This window comes from Chanodichthys erythropterus, chromosome 4 (assembly GCF_024489055.1).
Source record: "Chanodichthys erythropterus isolate Z2021 chromosome 4, ASM2448905v1, whole genome shotgun sequence".
Classification (NCBI taxonomy): domain Eukaryota; kingdom Metazoa; phylum Chordata; class Actinopteri; order Cypriniformes; family Xenocyprididae; genus Chanodichthys; species Chanodichthys erythropterus.
Genome location: NC_090224.1, coordinates 21866847 through 21884483, shown reverse-complemented (window position 1 = coordinate 21884483; position 17637 = coordinate 21866847). Strand labels below are relative to the sequence as shown.

General features: G+C 35.0%; 2 protein-coding genes across 8 annotated transcripts in view; one reads left to right on the top strand and one right to left on the bottom strand.

The window, feature by feature from the left end:
* Positions 1–982: 982 nt before the first annotated feature.
* Positions 983–12221, top strand: tbc1d7 (TBC1 domain family, member 7). 2 transcript variants are annotated; one of them, XM_067384513.1, is made up of 9 exons: positions 983–1179; positions 1751–1797; positions 2224–2351; positions 4088–4168; positions 4260–4450; positions 4526–4663; positions 7816–7961; positions 8389–8518; positions 10074–12221. In XM_067384513.1, exons 3-9 carry the CDS (start codon positions 2240–2242, stop codon positions 10158–10160), a joined length of 885 nt encoding a protein of 294 aa, XP_067240614.1. In that variant the 5' UTR covers positions 983–1179; positions 1751–1797; positions 2224–2239; the 3' UTR covers positions 10161–12221. The 2 variants fall into 2 exon arrangements, with proteins under 2 accessions (XP_067240614.1, XP_067240613.1); XM_067384512.1 differs by lacking the exon at positions 1751–1797 and having other exon boundaries at positions 10074–12216.
* The window catches only part of phactr1 (phosphatase and actin regulator 1), a 26256-nt gene continuing 20765 nt past the window's right edge, over positions 12147–17637 (bottom strand). For all 6 annotated transcript variants that reach the window (XM_067384505.1, XM_067384502.1, XM_067384503.1 and 3 more), the window contains exons 8-13: positions 17368–17524; positions 15992–16047; positions 15846–15907; positions 15546–15686; positions 15353–15429; positions 12147–12277 (exon numbers count right to left, since the gene is read on the bottom strand). In XM_067384505.1, the coding sequence (XP_067240606.1) occupies positions 12262–12277; positions 15353–15429; positions 15546–15686; positions 15846–15907; positions 15992–16047; positions 17368–17524 (509 nt within the window). In that variant the 3' untranslated portion in view covers positions 12147–12261. The remainder of the gene's footprint in view (positions 12278–15352; positions 15430–15545; positions 15687–15845; positions 15908–15991; positions 16048–17367; positions 17525–17637) is intronic.

Below are 17637 nucleotides of genomic sequence, written 5' to 3'. Positions count from 1 at the left end.
GCTTGACAAACACAATTTCACAACATCATTTAGTTATAATTATTAAAGAAGGTGCTAACTCGCCTGTGTCTGCTCACAATGATGTCACTTCCTATTAATGATGTCACATAAGTGTCAGTTCATTATGGTTTGTGTAACGGGGTCGAGGGGTTACTGAGGTACGGAACTAAATCATGTGATTTTAATGAATAATCATGGGAAAACATTATCAGCAAAAAAGCACAGATGGATATTTATGGGAATTCTTATTTCCCTTACGTTTGAGACACTTCAAAAGAAAATGGTACAATATTCACAAACACAAATGACAATACAAAACTGAACACTGTAGAATGATGCACTGTGAATATTATGGCAAAACCCTTACATTTATTTTTTGTAATTCTTCTTTTGACTTGTCAGTTATGGTAAATTTTGTCCCATTTTCTTCAATGATCATCAATTATTAAAGCAACCTTTTGTTTTTCAGTAGTTTAAGACCTGGAGGTGCAAGAGAAAAAGCTAAGAATGGTGGTGTTGAAAACAGAAAAAGCCACTTAATGCATATTTCATGCACATTAATATTATAGGGATGTCTCCACAATTATTAACCATGAAAAATTAACCCAATATATGCTTTTAAGTGTTAGTTTTCACAATCCCTTATGACAAGACAGATCCTTTTTCGTACTCCACACAGATCGTAACATCGTTGAAATCGGTTGAGAAATGTCAACGTTATTGTGCTTCTTGTTTATTATTTTAAATAAAATAAATAAATGTATTAAATGCTTGAAAGAAAAAAAAAGAAAAAAGAAAAAAGAAAAAAAACAGTAACAACAATTGTAATCACTGTCATATAACAATAAAACTATATGCCAAAGTGTGCTTTTTGTTTATAGAGCAGTCTTGCCCGGTCCAATATGGCGGACTCGTTGCCGAATCGCAGGCCAAAACGGCGCCTCCTGCTGGACACACGCGGAAGTACAACAACACGAGGACATGAATCACTTCCGAGGGCACAAAGCTGCAGATAACCGCATTTACAGGTAGACCACTGAAGATCTGAAGATGAAAACCCTAAACCTGGCGTTTAAATGTGAGTTGCAGTCGGACGATTGATTGGAAGTCATTTCTCGTCTCTCCGCTGAGGAAAACCCGCGGCTGTGACTGAGGCCTGGTGACTTCTGCGCTCAGAAGGTGAATAAACTATGATTTTTAAACATTTAACGCATTGTTTGTCTTTAAGGAACATAGCAGATATGTCTTACATCAATTTGTTATGGTTTTACTGTAGTTAATAAACTGGTGTACCTTGTATTTTATGGAAATGTTATTCTTCTTTATATTTATTGTAGCAGTTATACACTAACAAAAATACTATAGTATTACTATATTGTTTTGGACATGAGCCATGGTATTCTTCAAAGGAAAGAAAATGTACTTCTTTTTGGGTACCATGAAAATACCATGGTATATGGTCATTCTGTACCATGACAATATCTGATCTAATACCACAGTCTTAGTACAAATTGTGATTAATATTCTACTATAAATATTTAAATCACGGCTGTCATATTCAAACATGCATTAAATATTGAAGAACATTAAAAATTATAATGAATATGTAACGGTGCATAGCTATATTTATCAGAATGTTGCTTTCTAGAGTTCATTTTTCTAGCTGACTAATGAGTTTATGGTCACTGAAAATGTTTTTCTGAGGTAAATGTGACGTTACGTGACGCTGTTTTATTGGCGTCTTTCCGAGGTTGAAGCACTGATTGAGCGATTACACGAGACATGATACGGATTTCAGTAAGTTGTACTGTATATTTTAACATACCTTCATGTTCATGTTTATTTCGCGCTGTAACTGGTATTAAAGCGGAGGAGAGGATGATCACATGCTTCTCTTTAACTGAGGCGCTAAAGAGATCTGTCACGCCACATTAAACAGCGCCAAAACGGTACTTATTTTTTGAATGTCATGATAAGATGGACGTCATTTGAAATCTGAGACTTTGCTTCATATCAAAAGTAACAAAGCACAAAGATTATTGCGATTATTGGACGGGAGGCGCTACATATTCTGCTCATTCATCAACTGACTAGACTAATCGATTCTTGGGATTTAAGGATCAATATCGGTTCCTAAAAATGAGAATCGATTAAAATCGAGAAATCAATATTTTTTACCCAGTCCTAGTAAAGTGTCTTCATGATGTTGTTGTTCTGTTCCAGCTTCTCGTCAGTGATCATGGCTGATGATCCTCAGAGAAACTTCCGCTCGGCGTATTATGAGAAGGTGGGATTCAGAGGAGTGGAGGAGAAGAAATCTCTGGAGATTGTGCTGAAGGACAATCCACTGGGTGAGATTCATCATAGAGCCTTCTACTGACTGTGTGAAAAGATTTATTTGTGTTTGTTTACACTAAACAATAATAACAGTTAGCATGTAATAATAATAATTCTTATGATTTTTATTTTGATTTAGATGTTTAATAATAAATATTATTATTATTATTATTATTTTATAAGTAATTAAAGAAACAAGTAAAAATCCATTTTGCATGATTATTATTAGTATTTCGTTCCCTCGATTTGCTAAAACTTTCACACGATTTACTATTTCGTTCCCTCGATTTGCTAAATCATGCGCACGATTTACTATTCCGTTCCTTCAATTTGTTAAAACGTGCGCACGATTTACTATTTCGTTCCTTCGATTTGCTAAAACGTGCGCATGATTTACTATTTCGTTCCCTCGATTTGTTCAAACGTGCGCACGATTTACTATTTCATTCCTTCGATTTGCTAAAACGAGTGCACGATTTACTATTTCGTTCCTTCGATTTGCTAAAACGAGTGCACGATTCACTATTTCGTTCCTTCGATTTGCTAAAACGAGTGCACGATTTACTATTTCGTTCCTTCGATTTGCTAAAACGTGCGCACGATTTACTATTTCGTTCCTTCGATTTGCTAAAACGAGTGCACGATTCACTATTTCGTTCCCTCGATTTGTTAAAACGTGCACACGATTTACTATTTCGTTCCTTCGATTTGTTAAAACGTGCGCACGATTTACTATTTCGTTCCTTCGATTTGCAAAAACGAGTGCACGATTCACAATTTCGTTCCCTCGATTTGTTAAAATGTGCACACGATTTACTATTTTGTTCCTTCGATTTGTTAAAACGTGCGCACGATTTACTATTTCGTTCCTTCGATTTGCTAAAACGAGTGCACGATTCACTATTTCGTTCCCTCGATTTGTTAAAACGTGCGCACGATTTACTATTTTGTTCCTTCGATTTGCTAAAACGAGTGCACGATTCACTATTTCGTTCCCTCGATTTGTTAAAACGTGCACACAATTTACTATTTCGTTCCTTCGATTTGTTAAAACGTGCACACGATTTACTATTTCGTTCCTTCGATTTGCTAAAACGAGTGCACGATTCACTATTTCGTTCCCTCGATTTGTTAAAACGTGCACACGATTCACTATTTCGTTCCTTTGATTTGTTAAAACGTGCACACGATTCACTATTCCGTTCCTTCGATTTGTTAAAACGTGCACACGATTCACTTTTTCGTTCCCTCGATTTGTTAAAACGTGCACACGATTCACTATTTCGTTCCTTCGATTTGTTAAAACGTGCGCACGATTTACTATTTCGTTCCTTCGATTTGTTAAAACGTGCGCACGATTTACTATTTCGTTCCTTCGATTTGTTAAAACGTGCGCACGATTTACTATTTTGTTCCCTCAATTTGCTAAAAGGTGCACACGATTTACTATTTCGTTATTATATAACTAACAATTATTATCATTATTGTATTATTTTTATGATTTGATTCTAATCATGCTAAATTGATTTTTACTTGTTTCTTTTTACCACAATAGTAAATAATAATTACTTATAACATAATAATAATAATAATAATAATAATATTTATTATTATTATGTGCAGTAGTATTTATTCTTTCATCTTTGCTTTGGTTCATGTCTAACGGTGAAGTTTTAAATGCTCTGTTTCTCTCTCTTGAGAGAATAAATGGCTGTTGTCTGAAATCAAAGATGATCTGTGATGTTTTCAGATGTGGAGAAGCTGAGCACGTTCAGTCAGAGGTTCCCACTGCCCTCCATGTACCGGATACACGTGTGGAAGGTCTTACTGGGTGAGAACATGAACTTTCATTCGCAGACGTCTCCTCATGCTGTCTCTGGGCCGCCATGCTCAATGACGGTTGTGTCCTGATGTCTCCGCAGGTATCCTGCCGCCCCACAGCGATTCTCACGCCCTGGTGTCTCGGTGTCGTATCCAGCAGTTTGAGGACATCAGTGACGCTCTGACGGCCATGCGGTTCGTCCATGCGTCCACTCCGCCGACGGAGCTTTACCTCCGCATGTACCAGCTGGAGAACCAGCAGCTTCCCCGCAGGAGCGAGCTCAGACCGCCAGTGAGAATGCTTCTGTGGGATTGTGGGTAATCCACTGTGTTCTCATGTCTCAGGTTTGTGATGGTTTTCCTCCAGGATGATGAGGATATGATCTTTCTGGCTATTGCCCGGGCAATGGAGGAGATCGTGGATGACCCGGTGGACTGCTATTGGCTGGTCAGATGTTTCGTTAACCAGTTCCAGCACAAGTTTGGAGACTCCATTCCTCACCTGGTACATGTTGACCTGTTAAAGGAACAGTTCACCTAACGTATATCACATATATATTTATTTATTTATGCTAATAAATAACTACAATTATTAATTTTTTACGGAGGCCTGTACACAATTTACTATTTCGTTCCCTCGATTTGCTAAAAAGTTTGCACGATTCACTATTTCGTTCCCTCGATTTGCTAAAAACGTGCTCATGATTTACTATTTCGTTCCCTCGATTTGCTAAAAACGTGCTCATGATTTACTATTTCGCTCCCTCGATTTGCTAAAAAAGTGCTCATGATTTACTATTTCGTTCCCTCGATTTGCTAAAATGTGTGTACGATTTACTATTTCGTTCCCTCGATTTGCTAAAACGTGCGCATGATTTACTATTTCGTTCCCTCGATTTGCTAAAACGTGCACATGATTTACTATTTCGTTCCCTCGATTTGCTAAAACGTGCGCATGATTTACTATTTCGTTCCCTCGATTTGCTAAAACGTGCGCATGATTTACTATTTCGTTCCCTCGATTTGCTAAAACGTGCGCATGATTTACTATTTCGTTCCCTCGATTTACTAAAACGTGCGCATGATTTACTATTTCGTTCCCTCGATTTGCTAAAACGTGCGCATGATTTACTATTTCGTTCCCTCGATTTGCTAAAACGTGCGCATGATTTACTATTTCGTTCCCTCGATTTGCTAAAACGTGCGCATGATTTACTATTTCGTTCCCTCGATTTGCTAAAACGTGCGCATGATTTACTATTTCGTTCCCTCGATTTGCTAAAACGTGCACATGATTTACTATTTCGTTCCCTCGATTTGTTAAAACGTGCGCATGATTTACTATTTCGTTCCCTCGATTTGCTAAAACGTGCGCATGATTTACTATTTCGTTCCCTCGATTTGCTAAAACGTGCGCATGATTTACTATTTCGTTCCCTCGATTTGCTAAAACGTGCGCATGATTTACTATTTCGTTCCCTCGATTTGCTAAAACGTGCGCATGATTTACTATTTCGTTCCCTCGATTTGCTAAAACGTGCGCATGATTTACTATTTCGTTCCCTCGATTTGCTAAAACGTGCGCACGATTTACTATTTCGTTCCCTCGATTTGTTAAAACGTGCGCACGATTTACTATTTCGTTCCCTCGATTTGCTAAAACGTGCGCACTATTTACTATTTTGTTCCCTCGATTTGTTAAAACGTTCGCACAATTCACTATTTCGTTCCCTCGATTTGTTAAAACGTTCGCACGATTTACTATTTCGTTCCCTCGATTTGCTAAAAACGTGCGCAAGATTTACTAATTTGTTCCCTCAATTTGCTAAAACGTGCGAACGATTTACTATTTCGTTCCCTCGATTTGCTAAAACGTGCGCATGATTTACTATTTCGTTCCCTCGATTTGCTAAAACGTGCGCATGATTTACTATTTCGTTCCCTCGATTTACTAAAACGTGCGCACGATTCACTATTTCGTTCCCTCGATTTACTAAAACGTGCGCATGATTTACTATTTCGTTCCCTCGATTTACTAAAACGTGCGCACGATTCACTATTTCGTTCCCTCGATTTGCTAAAACGTGCGCATGATTTACTATTTCGTTCCCTCGATTTGCTAAAACGTGCGCACAATTTACAATTTCGTTCCCTCGATTTACTAAAACGTGCGCACGATTCACTATTTCGTTCCCTCGATTTGCTAAAACGTGCGCACGATTTACTATTTCGTTCCCTCGATTTGCTAAAACGTGCGCATGATTTACTATTTCGTTCCCTCGATTTGCTAAAACGTGCGCATGATTTACTATTTCGTTCCCTCGATTTGCTAAAACGTGCGCACAATTTACAATTTCGTTCCCTCGATTTGCTAAAACGTGCGCACGATTCACTATTTCGTTCCCTCGATTTGCTAAAACGTGCGCATGATTTACTATTTCGTTCCCTCGATTTGCTAAAACGTGCGCATGATTTACTATTTCGTTCCCTCGATTTGCTAAAACGTGCGCATGATTTACTATTTCGTTCCCTCGATTTGCTAAAACGTGCGCATGATTTACTATTTCGTTCCCTCGATTTGCTAAAACGTGCACACGATTCACTATTTCGTTCCCTCGATTTGCTAAAACGTGCGCATGATTTACTATTTCGTTCCCTCGATTTGCTAAAACGTGCGCATGATTCACTATTTCGTTCCCTCGATTTGCTAAAACGTGCGCATGATTTACTATTTCGTTCCCTCGATTTGCTAAAACGTGCGCATGATTTACTATTTCGTTCCCTCGATTTGCTAAAACGTGCGCATGATTTACTATTTCGTTCCCTCGATTTGCTAAAACGTGCGCATGATTTACTATTTCGTTCCCTCGATTTGCTAAAACGTGCGCATGATTCACTATTTCGTTCCCTCGATTTGCTAAAACGTGCGCATGATTTACTATTTCGTTCCCTCGATTTGCTAAAACGTGCACACGATTCACTATTTCGTTCCCTCGATTTGCTAAAACGTGCGCATGATTTACTATTTCGTTCCCTCGATTTGCTAAAACGTGCACACGATTCACTATTTCGTTCCCTCGATTTGCTAAAACGTGCGCATGATTTACTATTTCGTTCCCTCGATTTGCTAAAACGTGCACACGATTCACTATTTCGTTCCCTCGATTTGCTAAAACGTGCGCATGATTTACTATTTCCTTCCCTCGATTTGCTAAAACGTGCACACGATTCACTATTTCGTTCCCTCGATTTGCTAAAACGTGCGCATGATTTACTATTTCGTTCCCTCGATTTGCTAAAACGTGCACACGATTCACTATTTCGTTCCCTCGATTTGCTAAAACGTGCGCATGATTTACTATTTCGTTCCCTCGATTTGCTAAAACGTGCACACGATTCACTATTTCGTTCCCTCGATTTACTAAAACGTGCGCACGATTCACTATTTCGTTCCCTCGATTTACTAAAACGTGCGCATGATTTACTATTTCGTTCCCTCGATTTGCTAAAACGTGCGCATGATTTACTATTTCGTTCCCTCGATTTGTTAAAACCTGCACACGATTTACTATTTAACTATTTACATATGAAGTCCCTCAGTCTGCTGCAGCAGCTCTTTTATTCAGATGTCATAAATTCAGCTTGTCTCTCCCGCAGCCGAAGAGTTTGGAGCACTTCCTGTCTCAGGAGGATGGCGTTCTTCTGACTCATCTGAAGGCGTGTGGCGCTCTGGACTCGCTGCCGTACCGTCTCTGGTTCAGACGCTGTTTTGCGGGATGTTTACCAGAGTCCAGCCTGCAGAGGTCAAACCACACACACATCACTTACTCCTGTCAGGGTGAAATACTGTCACATGACCTCATTATGTTGCATGTTTAATTCAGAGAAGAGCATCCAAGACTCTTCTGCTCACCAAAGCAGCATTTATTTGATCAAAAATACAGTAAAATTGTGAAATATTTTTACTATTTAAATCAGCTGTTTTCTATGTGAATATATAGTAAAGTGTAATTTATTCCTGTGATCAAAGCTGAATTTTCAGCATCATTACTCCAGTCTTCAGTGTCACATGATCCTTCAGAAATCATTCTAATATGATGATTTGATGATTATTATCAATGTTGAAAACAGTTGTGCTGCTTCAGATATTCTACAGTATTCAGAACACAGTTTTTGGTTTGTTGTGATTGGCTGATGGATTGACTGTGCTGTTGTGTGATTGGCCGGCAGGGTGTGGGATAAAGTGATCAGCGGCTCCTGTAAGATTCTGGTGTTTGTTGCCGTGGAGATTCTGCTCAGCTATAAGATCATGCTGATGGGAATGAGTCACCCGGAAGCAGTTTACAACTTCCTGTCTCATGTGAGCACAATGACATAATTTACTCAGTTACTTATTTTGTGCAAAAGTGGATTATTTTAAAGAAATGTTCTGGGTTCAATATGTGTTAATTCACAGAGCATCATTTTTTTAAATTATTTCTTCTTTTAAATCCTCCAGTTCTCCATAGACTGCACAGTTATTATAGTTAACTAAAACTGAAACGTGTTACTTGAAATAAAAATAAACTTCCAGTTAGCTGAATTGAATTATTAAAAAAATTTGAGCTACAGCAACATTACTCATCTAAAATAACTTTAAAAAAAAATTTTGTTCTATTTTTATTTAGATTTTCTGTTTTTTAGAATATTTAATTTTTTAAAAAATATTCTAAACTTGACAAAACACACAGAATTACTAAAATTAACAAAAATACTGAAATACATATTTTTTTTCTAATTATTTAGACTATTTAAAGTATTCTAAACATGACAAAAATACAACTAAATTAAGATTAAGATAATTACTAAAACTAAAATTAACAAAAAAATACTGAAATATTTTTTTTTTCGATTTTTGAAAAAAAAAAAATTAAACATTTTAAAATATTCTAAATATGACAAAAAAAAGAAAATTACATTTTTTTTAACTAAAATTTAAAAATACAGGAATAAAATAAAAAATCAATTTTTTTTAATATTCATTTTTTTTATATTTCTAAACGTGACAAAAACAACAAATTTGCTAAAACTTTCAACTAAAACAAAAAATACTGTAATAAAAATTTACTTTTTTAGATTTTATATATTTTTAGAATATTCAGGGTTTTTTTATATTTTAAACATGACGATAACAAAATACTGAAATAAAAATGTATCATTTTTTTTAGATTTTCTAACTTTTTAGAATATTTAAATATTTTAAAATATTCTAAACATGACAAAAACACAAAATTACTAAAAGGAACAAAAACACTAAAATAAAAACGTTTAACGTTTTAGATTTTCTAATTTTTTTGACTATTTAAAATATTCTAAACATGACAATAACACAACAAAATTACTAAAACCTAAACTAAAATTAACAAAAAAAAGTACTTAAAAGTATAATTTTTTAGATTTTCTATGATGTTCTACAGTATTTAAGTATTTTAAAATATTCTAAACATGACCAAACACAAAAAAATTGCTAAAACTTTTAACTAAAATTAACAAAAAATACTGAAATAAAAAAGTTTTTTTTTTTTTTTAGAATATTCAGTTTTTAAAATAAAATATTGTAAACATGACAAAACAAATTTACTAAAACTAAAATTAACTATATAAGTATATGCACTGCATGTCTAATACAGGTAACTATTTTATAATTTTTTTTACTACTATTATATTATACTTTTTTTTTTTTTTTTAATTGAGTAACAAGAAATTATTTTATTTTCATAATTATATTATCATACCACAAATGATGTTGACAGAACTTATATTGAACCCAGAATCTTTTTTCTGTAATTGACCTTTTCTCTGATGTTCATCTGCACCTACATAAACGAGCTAAAGCTCTTCTGCACATCTGTAAGGATCTCACCCTCTTTCTACAGATGCCACAGGAAAACACAGACGCCATCGTCACTAAAGCCATCGATCTGTGGCACAAACACTGCGGGACGCCCATGCACTCTGTGTGAGAGGGCGAGACTGTGACAGACTCAAAGATGCGCGTGACAGGAACTCAAGCTCACAGATGTGTGTGTAGTTTGTCATTTATTAGGTTCCTTTACATCAGAATCTGCATACATCATTCAGGAGTGACAGTACGTTACACGACATGCCCGTCCGCTCTCTTCCTGCGGTCTCTGAGCTAATAGCAGCAGCGGAAGAGAGAAACACTAACAGACTGTAAACAGAAAACACATCCTTCATTCAGAACATGAAGACTTCTGCGACACCAGAGGGCGTGTGATCACTCAAAGAAGCAGATCGTCCACAAAATGAGCCGATTATTCCAAGCCTGTTTGATCTTTTTTCATGGAAAAGTGCTTAAAATTGTCAGAAATTCCCTTTATATGATCCACAGAACAAAATAACGGAGGTTTCGGAATAAATGAGTGTGAATAAAGACAGAAATATATGTATTATTTTTTTTTTGGTTGATTTTTTTCATTTAATGCCCAATGCCCTGTCAATGTGTTCAGTATCAAAGTCAGTTAAAAATATTTATAAATAATATATTAACATAAAAATGGTACAATAGTAACATTTACAATAAGGTCTCATATTTTGTGAGCAATATATTTATTAATCTTTCAAGTCATAGTTAATAAAAATACTTTTGTTCATGTTAGTTCACAATGCATTGACCGTTTACAAATACAACTTTTAATTTTAAAAATGTATAACACTAATTAACTAATGAAACCTTATTGTAAAGTGTTACTGTTACAGTTTTTGTGAACACTGTGACTAAAATACTAAAAAAAAAAAAAAAATGTAACACTGATTATTTTAAGTTTCTTGAATGTTTTGGTTTTTATTTTGGCAACACGACGCCCTGTAAAGTGGGCGGAGTTTAAAGGGCGCGCTCTACACTCAATCACATGACCGCCGAGCACCTTTGAGCGCATTTTGAGAAAGAGCATGAATATACAGTCTGACAGTCACATTATTGCTCTGTCCTGTTGCTCAACCGCAGCGTGAGCCTGTCGAGATCGCCTCCGCTGTGATTGGTCAGTAGTGTGGGCGTGACAAAAGTTTGCTTTTTTGCTATTGGTTAAAGAGGACCTATTATGCTTATGTCCATGTTCAACTGTCTTTAGTGTTTAATGTTGATGTTTGAGCATGAAAAGTGTAGCCTTGAGACAAACGCGTCACAATATTCCTTATTTAAATAATTAATGCGCATAATAAAGGGGCGGGGCCTGGTTGAGTTAGTTAGTAGTGTGTTGAAACTGTCGGTTATGGTAAGGGGCGGGACACTTCCCAAACACCAATCACAACACACTGCTCCAGCCGACCAATCAGAGCACATTGTGCTTTTCAGAAGGCGGGGCTTCATAGAGATAGGAACTAAACAGTGCGTTACTGACAGACTGGGAAGAGAGGAGCTGCAACAATGGAGAATATGGGAATAATAATGAACATTCAGAGCCTGAAAACAAGACTCCGTAAAAGGGGCATAATAGGTCCTCTATAAAGATGTTTTTTGTGAATTTCTGTAGCATTAACAGCGTTAGTAATGGGTTTGATTCCCAGGAAATGCATGAACTGATAATAAAAGCATCTGACAGATGCAAAAATGTTTAAAATGAAAAGTGTGGACTAAAAGACGGTTATATTTTGTGTGTGATAATGCATTAGAAAAGTCATTTCCCTTGTGTTTTAAATGTTTTTATAACCTAAAAGGACTGTGGAATAATTTCTCAGTTACAAGTAGAAAATCAACTACATTATCTGCTGCATTAAAAACCATCGCCTGGAAAAAGAAAGAAGAAAAAAAAGAGAAAAATTCATGGCGTAATTCAAGAGCACGTAATATCTTGTCAAAATATACACAAATATCCGCACATCAGCTGGTTCGTATCCACCGGCACATCGACGGGACTCAAAATCCATCTGAACGGTGGACATGTGGCGAGAGTCCCGGAGGATCCGCTCAGGATCTGTTGCTCCGAGCGGCGGGTCGTTCCTCCATGTGATTCCTGATCGAAATGTGCAGCAGTCTGTTCAGTGTCCCATTAAAGTATTAACGGCTCCAAAAGAGAGAGTTCACTGATTGACTGAAGTGTGTCACTATGGCCGATGAAACCTGCGGAGAACATAAGACCGGTTCAGAAACAACATGGAAAACCATCCCATAATGCAATCAATGCTTTACTTTGATCATTTTTATTTGAGTGCCAAGAGTTAAGCTTTATTCATATTAAGTAATGGAGCTGCACGATTAATCGTAAAAAGACCGATCATCCATGTGATCTTATTCCTAAATGACAGCGATTCAGCTCTCTGTCTATTAAAGCTTTAACATGTCACAGCGATCATTCAGATCTGTGTTCTGATCCAGAGAGAGCCTCTGTCATGAAACAGCTTCACAAACAGTCTTTCAATCACACAGTATCATTAGTTCTGCGTTACAGTAATTCAGATGATCACAGAAGTACTGAGATAAAAGTTTATAGTTCAGATATAAACACTGATGTCTACGGTAGAGTTTAAAATAGAGTAAATCACCTTCTGAAAGTAACTTGATGCTTCGAATAAAGATTGTATCAATTACATTGTTACACCAGTAGGTGGCGACAAGTGACTGTTAAAAAATGTATTTGTCATTGAATCATTCACTCAAGAGATTTGTTCAAAAACACTGATTCATTCAGTAATGAAACAAGTGTTTATGAGTGAGTCATTGAATCATTCATTCAAGAGATTTGTTCAAAAACACTGATTCATTCAGTAATGAAACAAGTGGTGTTTATGAGTGAGTCATTGAATCATTCATTCAAGAGATTTGTTCAAAAACGCTGATTCATCCAGTAATGAAACAAGTGAAGTCTTTATGAGTGAGTCATTGAATCATTCACTCAAGAGATTTGTTCAAAAACGCTGATTCATTCAGTAATGAAGCAAGTGAAGTCTTTGAGTGAGTCATTGAATCATTCACTCAAGAGATTTGTTCAAAAACACTGATTCATTCAGTAATGAAACAAGTAAAGTGTTTATGAGCGAGTCATTGAATCATTCACTCAAGAGATTTGTTCAAAAACACTGATTCATTCAGTAATGAAACGAGTGAAGTCTTTGATCGAGTCATTGAATCATTCACTCAAGAGATTTGTTCAAAAACACAGATTCATCCAGTAATGATACAAATGAAGTCTTTATGAGCGAGTCATTGAATCATTCACTCAAGAGATTTGTTCAAAAACACAGATTCATCCAGTAATGATACAAATGAAGTCTTTATGAGCGAGTCATTGAATCATTCATTCAAGAGATTTGTTCAAAAACACAGATTCATCCAGTAATGAAACAAGTGAAGTCTTTATGAGCGGGTCATTGAATCATTCACTCAAGAGATTTGTTCAAAAACACAGATTCATTCAATAATGAAACAAGTGAAGTCTTTATGAGCGGGTCATTGAATCATTCACTCAAGAGATTTGTTCAAAAACACAGATTCATTCAATAATGAAACAAGTGAAGTCTTTATGAGCGGGTCATTGAATCATTCACTCAAGAGATTTGTTCAAAAACACTGATTCATCCAGTAATGATACAAATGAAGTCTTTATGAGCGAGCCATTGAATCATTCACTCAAGAGATTTGTTCAAAAACACAGATTCATTCAATAATGAAACGAGTGAAGTCTTTGATCGAGTCATTGAATCATTCACTCAAGAGATTTGTTCAAAAACGCTGATTCATCCAGTAATGAAACAAGTGAAGTCTTTATGAGCGAGTCATTGAATCATTCACTCAAGAGATTTGTTCAAAAACACTGATTCATCCAGTAATGATACAAATGAAGTCTTTATGAGCGAGCCATTGAATCATTCACTCAAGAGATTTGTTCAAAAACACAGATTCATTCAATAATGAAACAAGTGAAGTCTTTATGAGCGAGTCATTGAATCATTCACTCAAGAGATTTGTTCAAAAACACTGATTCATCCAGTAATGAAACAAGTGAAGTCTTTATGAGTGAGTCATTGAATCATTCACTCAAACCGATTCAAATTAATTAAATATTTTTTAAACAGACTGCAGCAATCAACATTTTTTCAGAGCCTCTAGTAAATAGCGTTATTTTTTGTTTTGTTGTCTGTTCAGAATTGTGATCTTTTTTAAACAAACAAACAAAAAAAAATTGTGATTCTCAATTTATCCAGCATTGCTCTTATAAGTAGTAACCTAGTATTTCCAAACATTATATGTATGAGGCTAATTTTTTCTGTATGATTTAAAAAAAAAACATTGATTGGGGTTGGTAAGATTTTTTTATATTTTGAAAGAAGTCTCTTCTGCTCACCAAAGCTGCATTTATTTGATCAAAAATACAGTAAAAAATGTGAAATATTTTTCCAATGTAAATCAGCTGTTTTCTATTTGAATATATAGTAAAGTGTAATTTATTCCTGTGATCAAATCTGAATTTTCAGCATCATTACTCCAGTCTTCAGTGTCACATGATCCTTCAGAAATCATTCTGATATGATGATTTGCTGCTCAAGAAACATTTATGCTTATTATCAATGTTGAAAACAGTCATATTTGTGTGGAAACTGTGACACATTTTATTTTTCAGGATTCTTTGATGAATAGAAAGTTCAAAAGAACAGCATTTATGTGACATAGAATTTTATATAGAACAATATATATGTATTTAATTGTCACTTTTGAACAATTTAATGCATCCTTGATGAATAAAAAAACTTTAATGTTTAGTGTACAGCTTTAGTGTACATATTTCAATATATGTGGGCTTTTATGTCTTCAGTTAAGTCTTGTGCTCAAGAAAATACAAGGTGATTATTAGAAAGTTCAAAAACTGTTTACTATAAATACAGTAATTAAAATAATAGAAGCTTATTTCTGTATCTTTGTTTTTAAAATGTGCATTTTGCAAAAACATAAGAGGGCTGGAAATGGACAAAAAAAAGAATAAAAATAAAATAAAGTTACTGTACTCTTGAAGTGTTAAAAATGCCTGTTTTATTATATTATTATTATTATTATTATTATTATTATAAGTTATCATCAGCTATTCATTATTTACTAATTAATGAGGGCTTGATTTGTAGGAGATCCATGTCAGGTGTGCATGTGTGTGTGTGTGTGTATGTGTGTGTGTGTGTGTGTGTATATGTGTGTGTGTGTGTTCACCTGGTTAGATGTCGACTCGACTCGTGCACCTCCATCTCTGTGCTTTTGAACTCATTGAGTTCTTTGCGTATGGCAGCCTGTGAGGGACAAATCCAGAATCAGACATGCTGTGCTATACACAAAACTCTTTTTTTAACTGTAAAACACTGGAATTTTCAATGTTAAACCATCGCGTGAGTTGAAGCTGCTGAACCTTATCGGCAGCGGTGAGTCTCGTCCAGGGTTTGTCCGCTCGACGGTCGTAATCCTGAGCTTCGGCCACTTCCACGTAATCGCTGAAGCGGATGAGAATTTTGGCCTCTCTGAGCTCCTCTACGGTGGGTCTCTGACTCAGCTGAACACACAAAGCACAGAGGAAATGAAATGAAAGCACAGAAAAAAACACCTAAAGATGTTGCATAACTCTAATCTAATCTGTGCCGCGACCTAGAATAGCTCGTTGCTATAGAAACAGCCAAAAACCTCTGGATTTAGGGAAATCTCATCCTCTCACCTTCCTCGAGAGTCTTTTCTTCAGTTCCCGCTTCTCCTCCAGCTCCTCCTGCTCGTTGCGAGCTGAACGAGAGAAAGAGATCAAACGCTGAAACAGAAGCCAATGTGAAGCTCAGTGACTCCGATCATGATGCCTGAACCACTTACGTTTGAGGATGTTTCTCTGCTCCAGCTCCTCTGCGGATGGTCTCTGGCTGAGACGACTGGACACACATTGAAAAAAAGCTTTATTTATTAAAAAAAGAACAAAAAATCAACTGCACAAACTGACAATAAAGCAGTTTCTGACTCAAAACACAATGCATTTTTATTCATTCTGGAACGTTGTAAACAAGGAAATTATTTTAACTTTGAACAACACCTGACATGCAAAGCAGCTCCGGGATGAAGCTGAATCTGAATCTCCTTAATCATTGAAAGGATACTATGACACAGATATCGCTGTCCTCATTCGAACAGATTTTTTCCTCATTAATATAAGAAAAATGAAAGCTGTATCATATACTGTATTTGGAAATCTATAAGCAATATCACGATCATAGCCATTCAAGATGGCTCTATATCTTCATCTGACGGGCTGCAGCAGTCATTTTGCGTGAAAAGATCGTATTTGTGTTTTATCGAAAAAATAAAACACTAATTTCATATGTATTGTCTTTCATTAATACAATCACTTGTCATAAATATGGCTGTTTTTAAGTGTTTTAACTTTCAAAAACTCAAATTCAAGCACTTTAAGCATCTCGTTTTTGACATTTTTATACTTTTTTAAATGTCTATGTAGATTTTATTACTTTTTATTTCATTTAATTTTTTTAATTTTATATTTTTCATTTTAATTTTCGTTAGTTTTAGAAATTTTGTTGATTTTGACATTTTTTATATATTTAAATATCTATGTAGATTTTATAAAATTTATATTTTATGTTTTCATTTTAATTTTCATTAGTTTTAGTAATTTTGTCGTGTTTTAACATTTTTATACTTTTTTTTTTAAATGTCTATAAAGATTTTATTAATTTTTATTTAATTTAATTTTTTTATTTTATATTTTTCATTTTAATTAAAATTTTCGTTAGTTTTAGTAAATTTGTTGTGTGTTTTAGATATTTATATATATATATATATATTTAAATATCTATGTAGATTTTATTAATTTTTTTTCTGTTTTCATTTTAATTTTCGTTAGTTTTAGAAATTTTTTTGATTTTGACATTTTTTATATTTTTAAATATCTATGTAGATTTTATAAATTTTATATTTTCCATTTTCATTTTAATTTTCATTATTTTTAGTAATTTTGTCGTGTTTTTAACATTTTTATACTCTTTTTTTAAATGTCTATAAAGATTTTATTAATTTTTATTTAATTTATTTTATATTTTCTGTTTTCATTTAAATTTTTATTAAAGTTTTAGTAATTTTGTTGTGTTTTTTTAAAAAATATGTCTATATCATTTTTATTTATTTTTATTTCAGTTTCAGTTTGTTGTTTTGTCGCTGTACGTGTGTTTTTTCCTCACCGGGTCAGTTTGGTGCCGATCTGCTGTCTGGACTCCAGTCGCTCCTGGTCGCTCATCATGGGTAGGATGTTTTTATCTTCCAGTTCCCTCTTCGACGGGCGATTGCTCAGTTTTATCGCCAGCGAATCTTTCCGTAAGATCCTTAAAGCCAGTGTACCTGTGCATGCACACACACACAGATTTAGTTCACATAAACACACACACACACAAACAATAAAATTTAGTTCATATAAACACACACATCACATGCTGTATTTCCTGCCAGATCTC

What these genes read in the sequence shown, in the direction of transcription:
- tbc1d7 (XM_067384513.1), top strand. Translation starts at nt 2,240, where the DNA reads ATGGCTGATGATCCTCAGAGAAACTTCCGCTCGGCGTATTATGAGAAG. An exon ending in CGTGTGGAAGGTCTTACTGG is followed by an intron (nt 4,169 to 4,259) that starts GTGAGAACATGA and finishes ATGTCTCCGCAG; the next exon opens with GTATCCTGCCGCCCCACAGC. An exon ending in CCAGAGTCCAGCCTGCAGAG is followed by an intron (nt 7,962 to 8,388) that starts GTCAAACCACAC and finishes ATTGGCCGGCAG; the next exon opens with GGTGTGGGATAAAGTGATCA.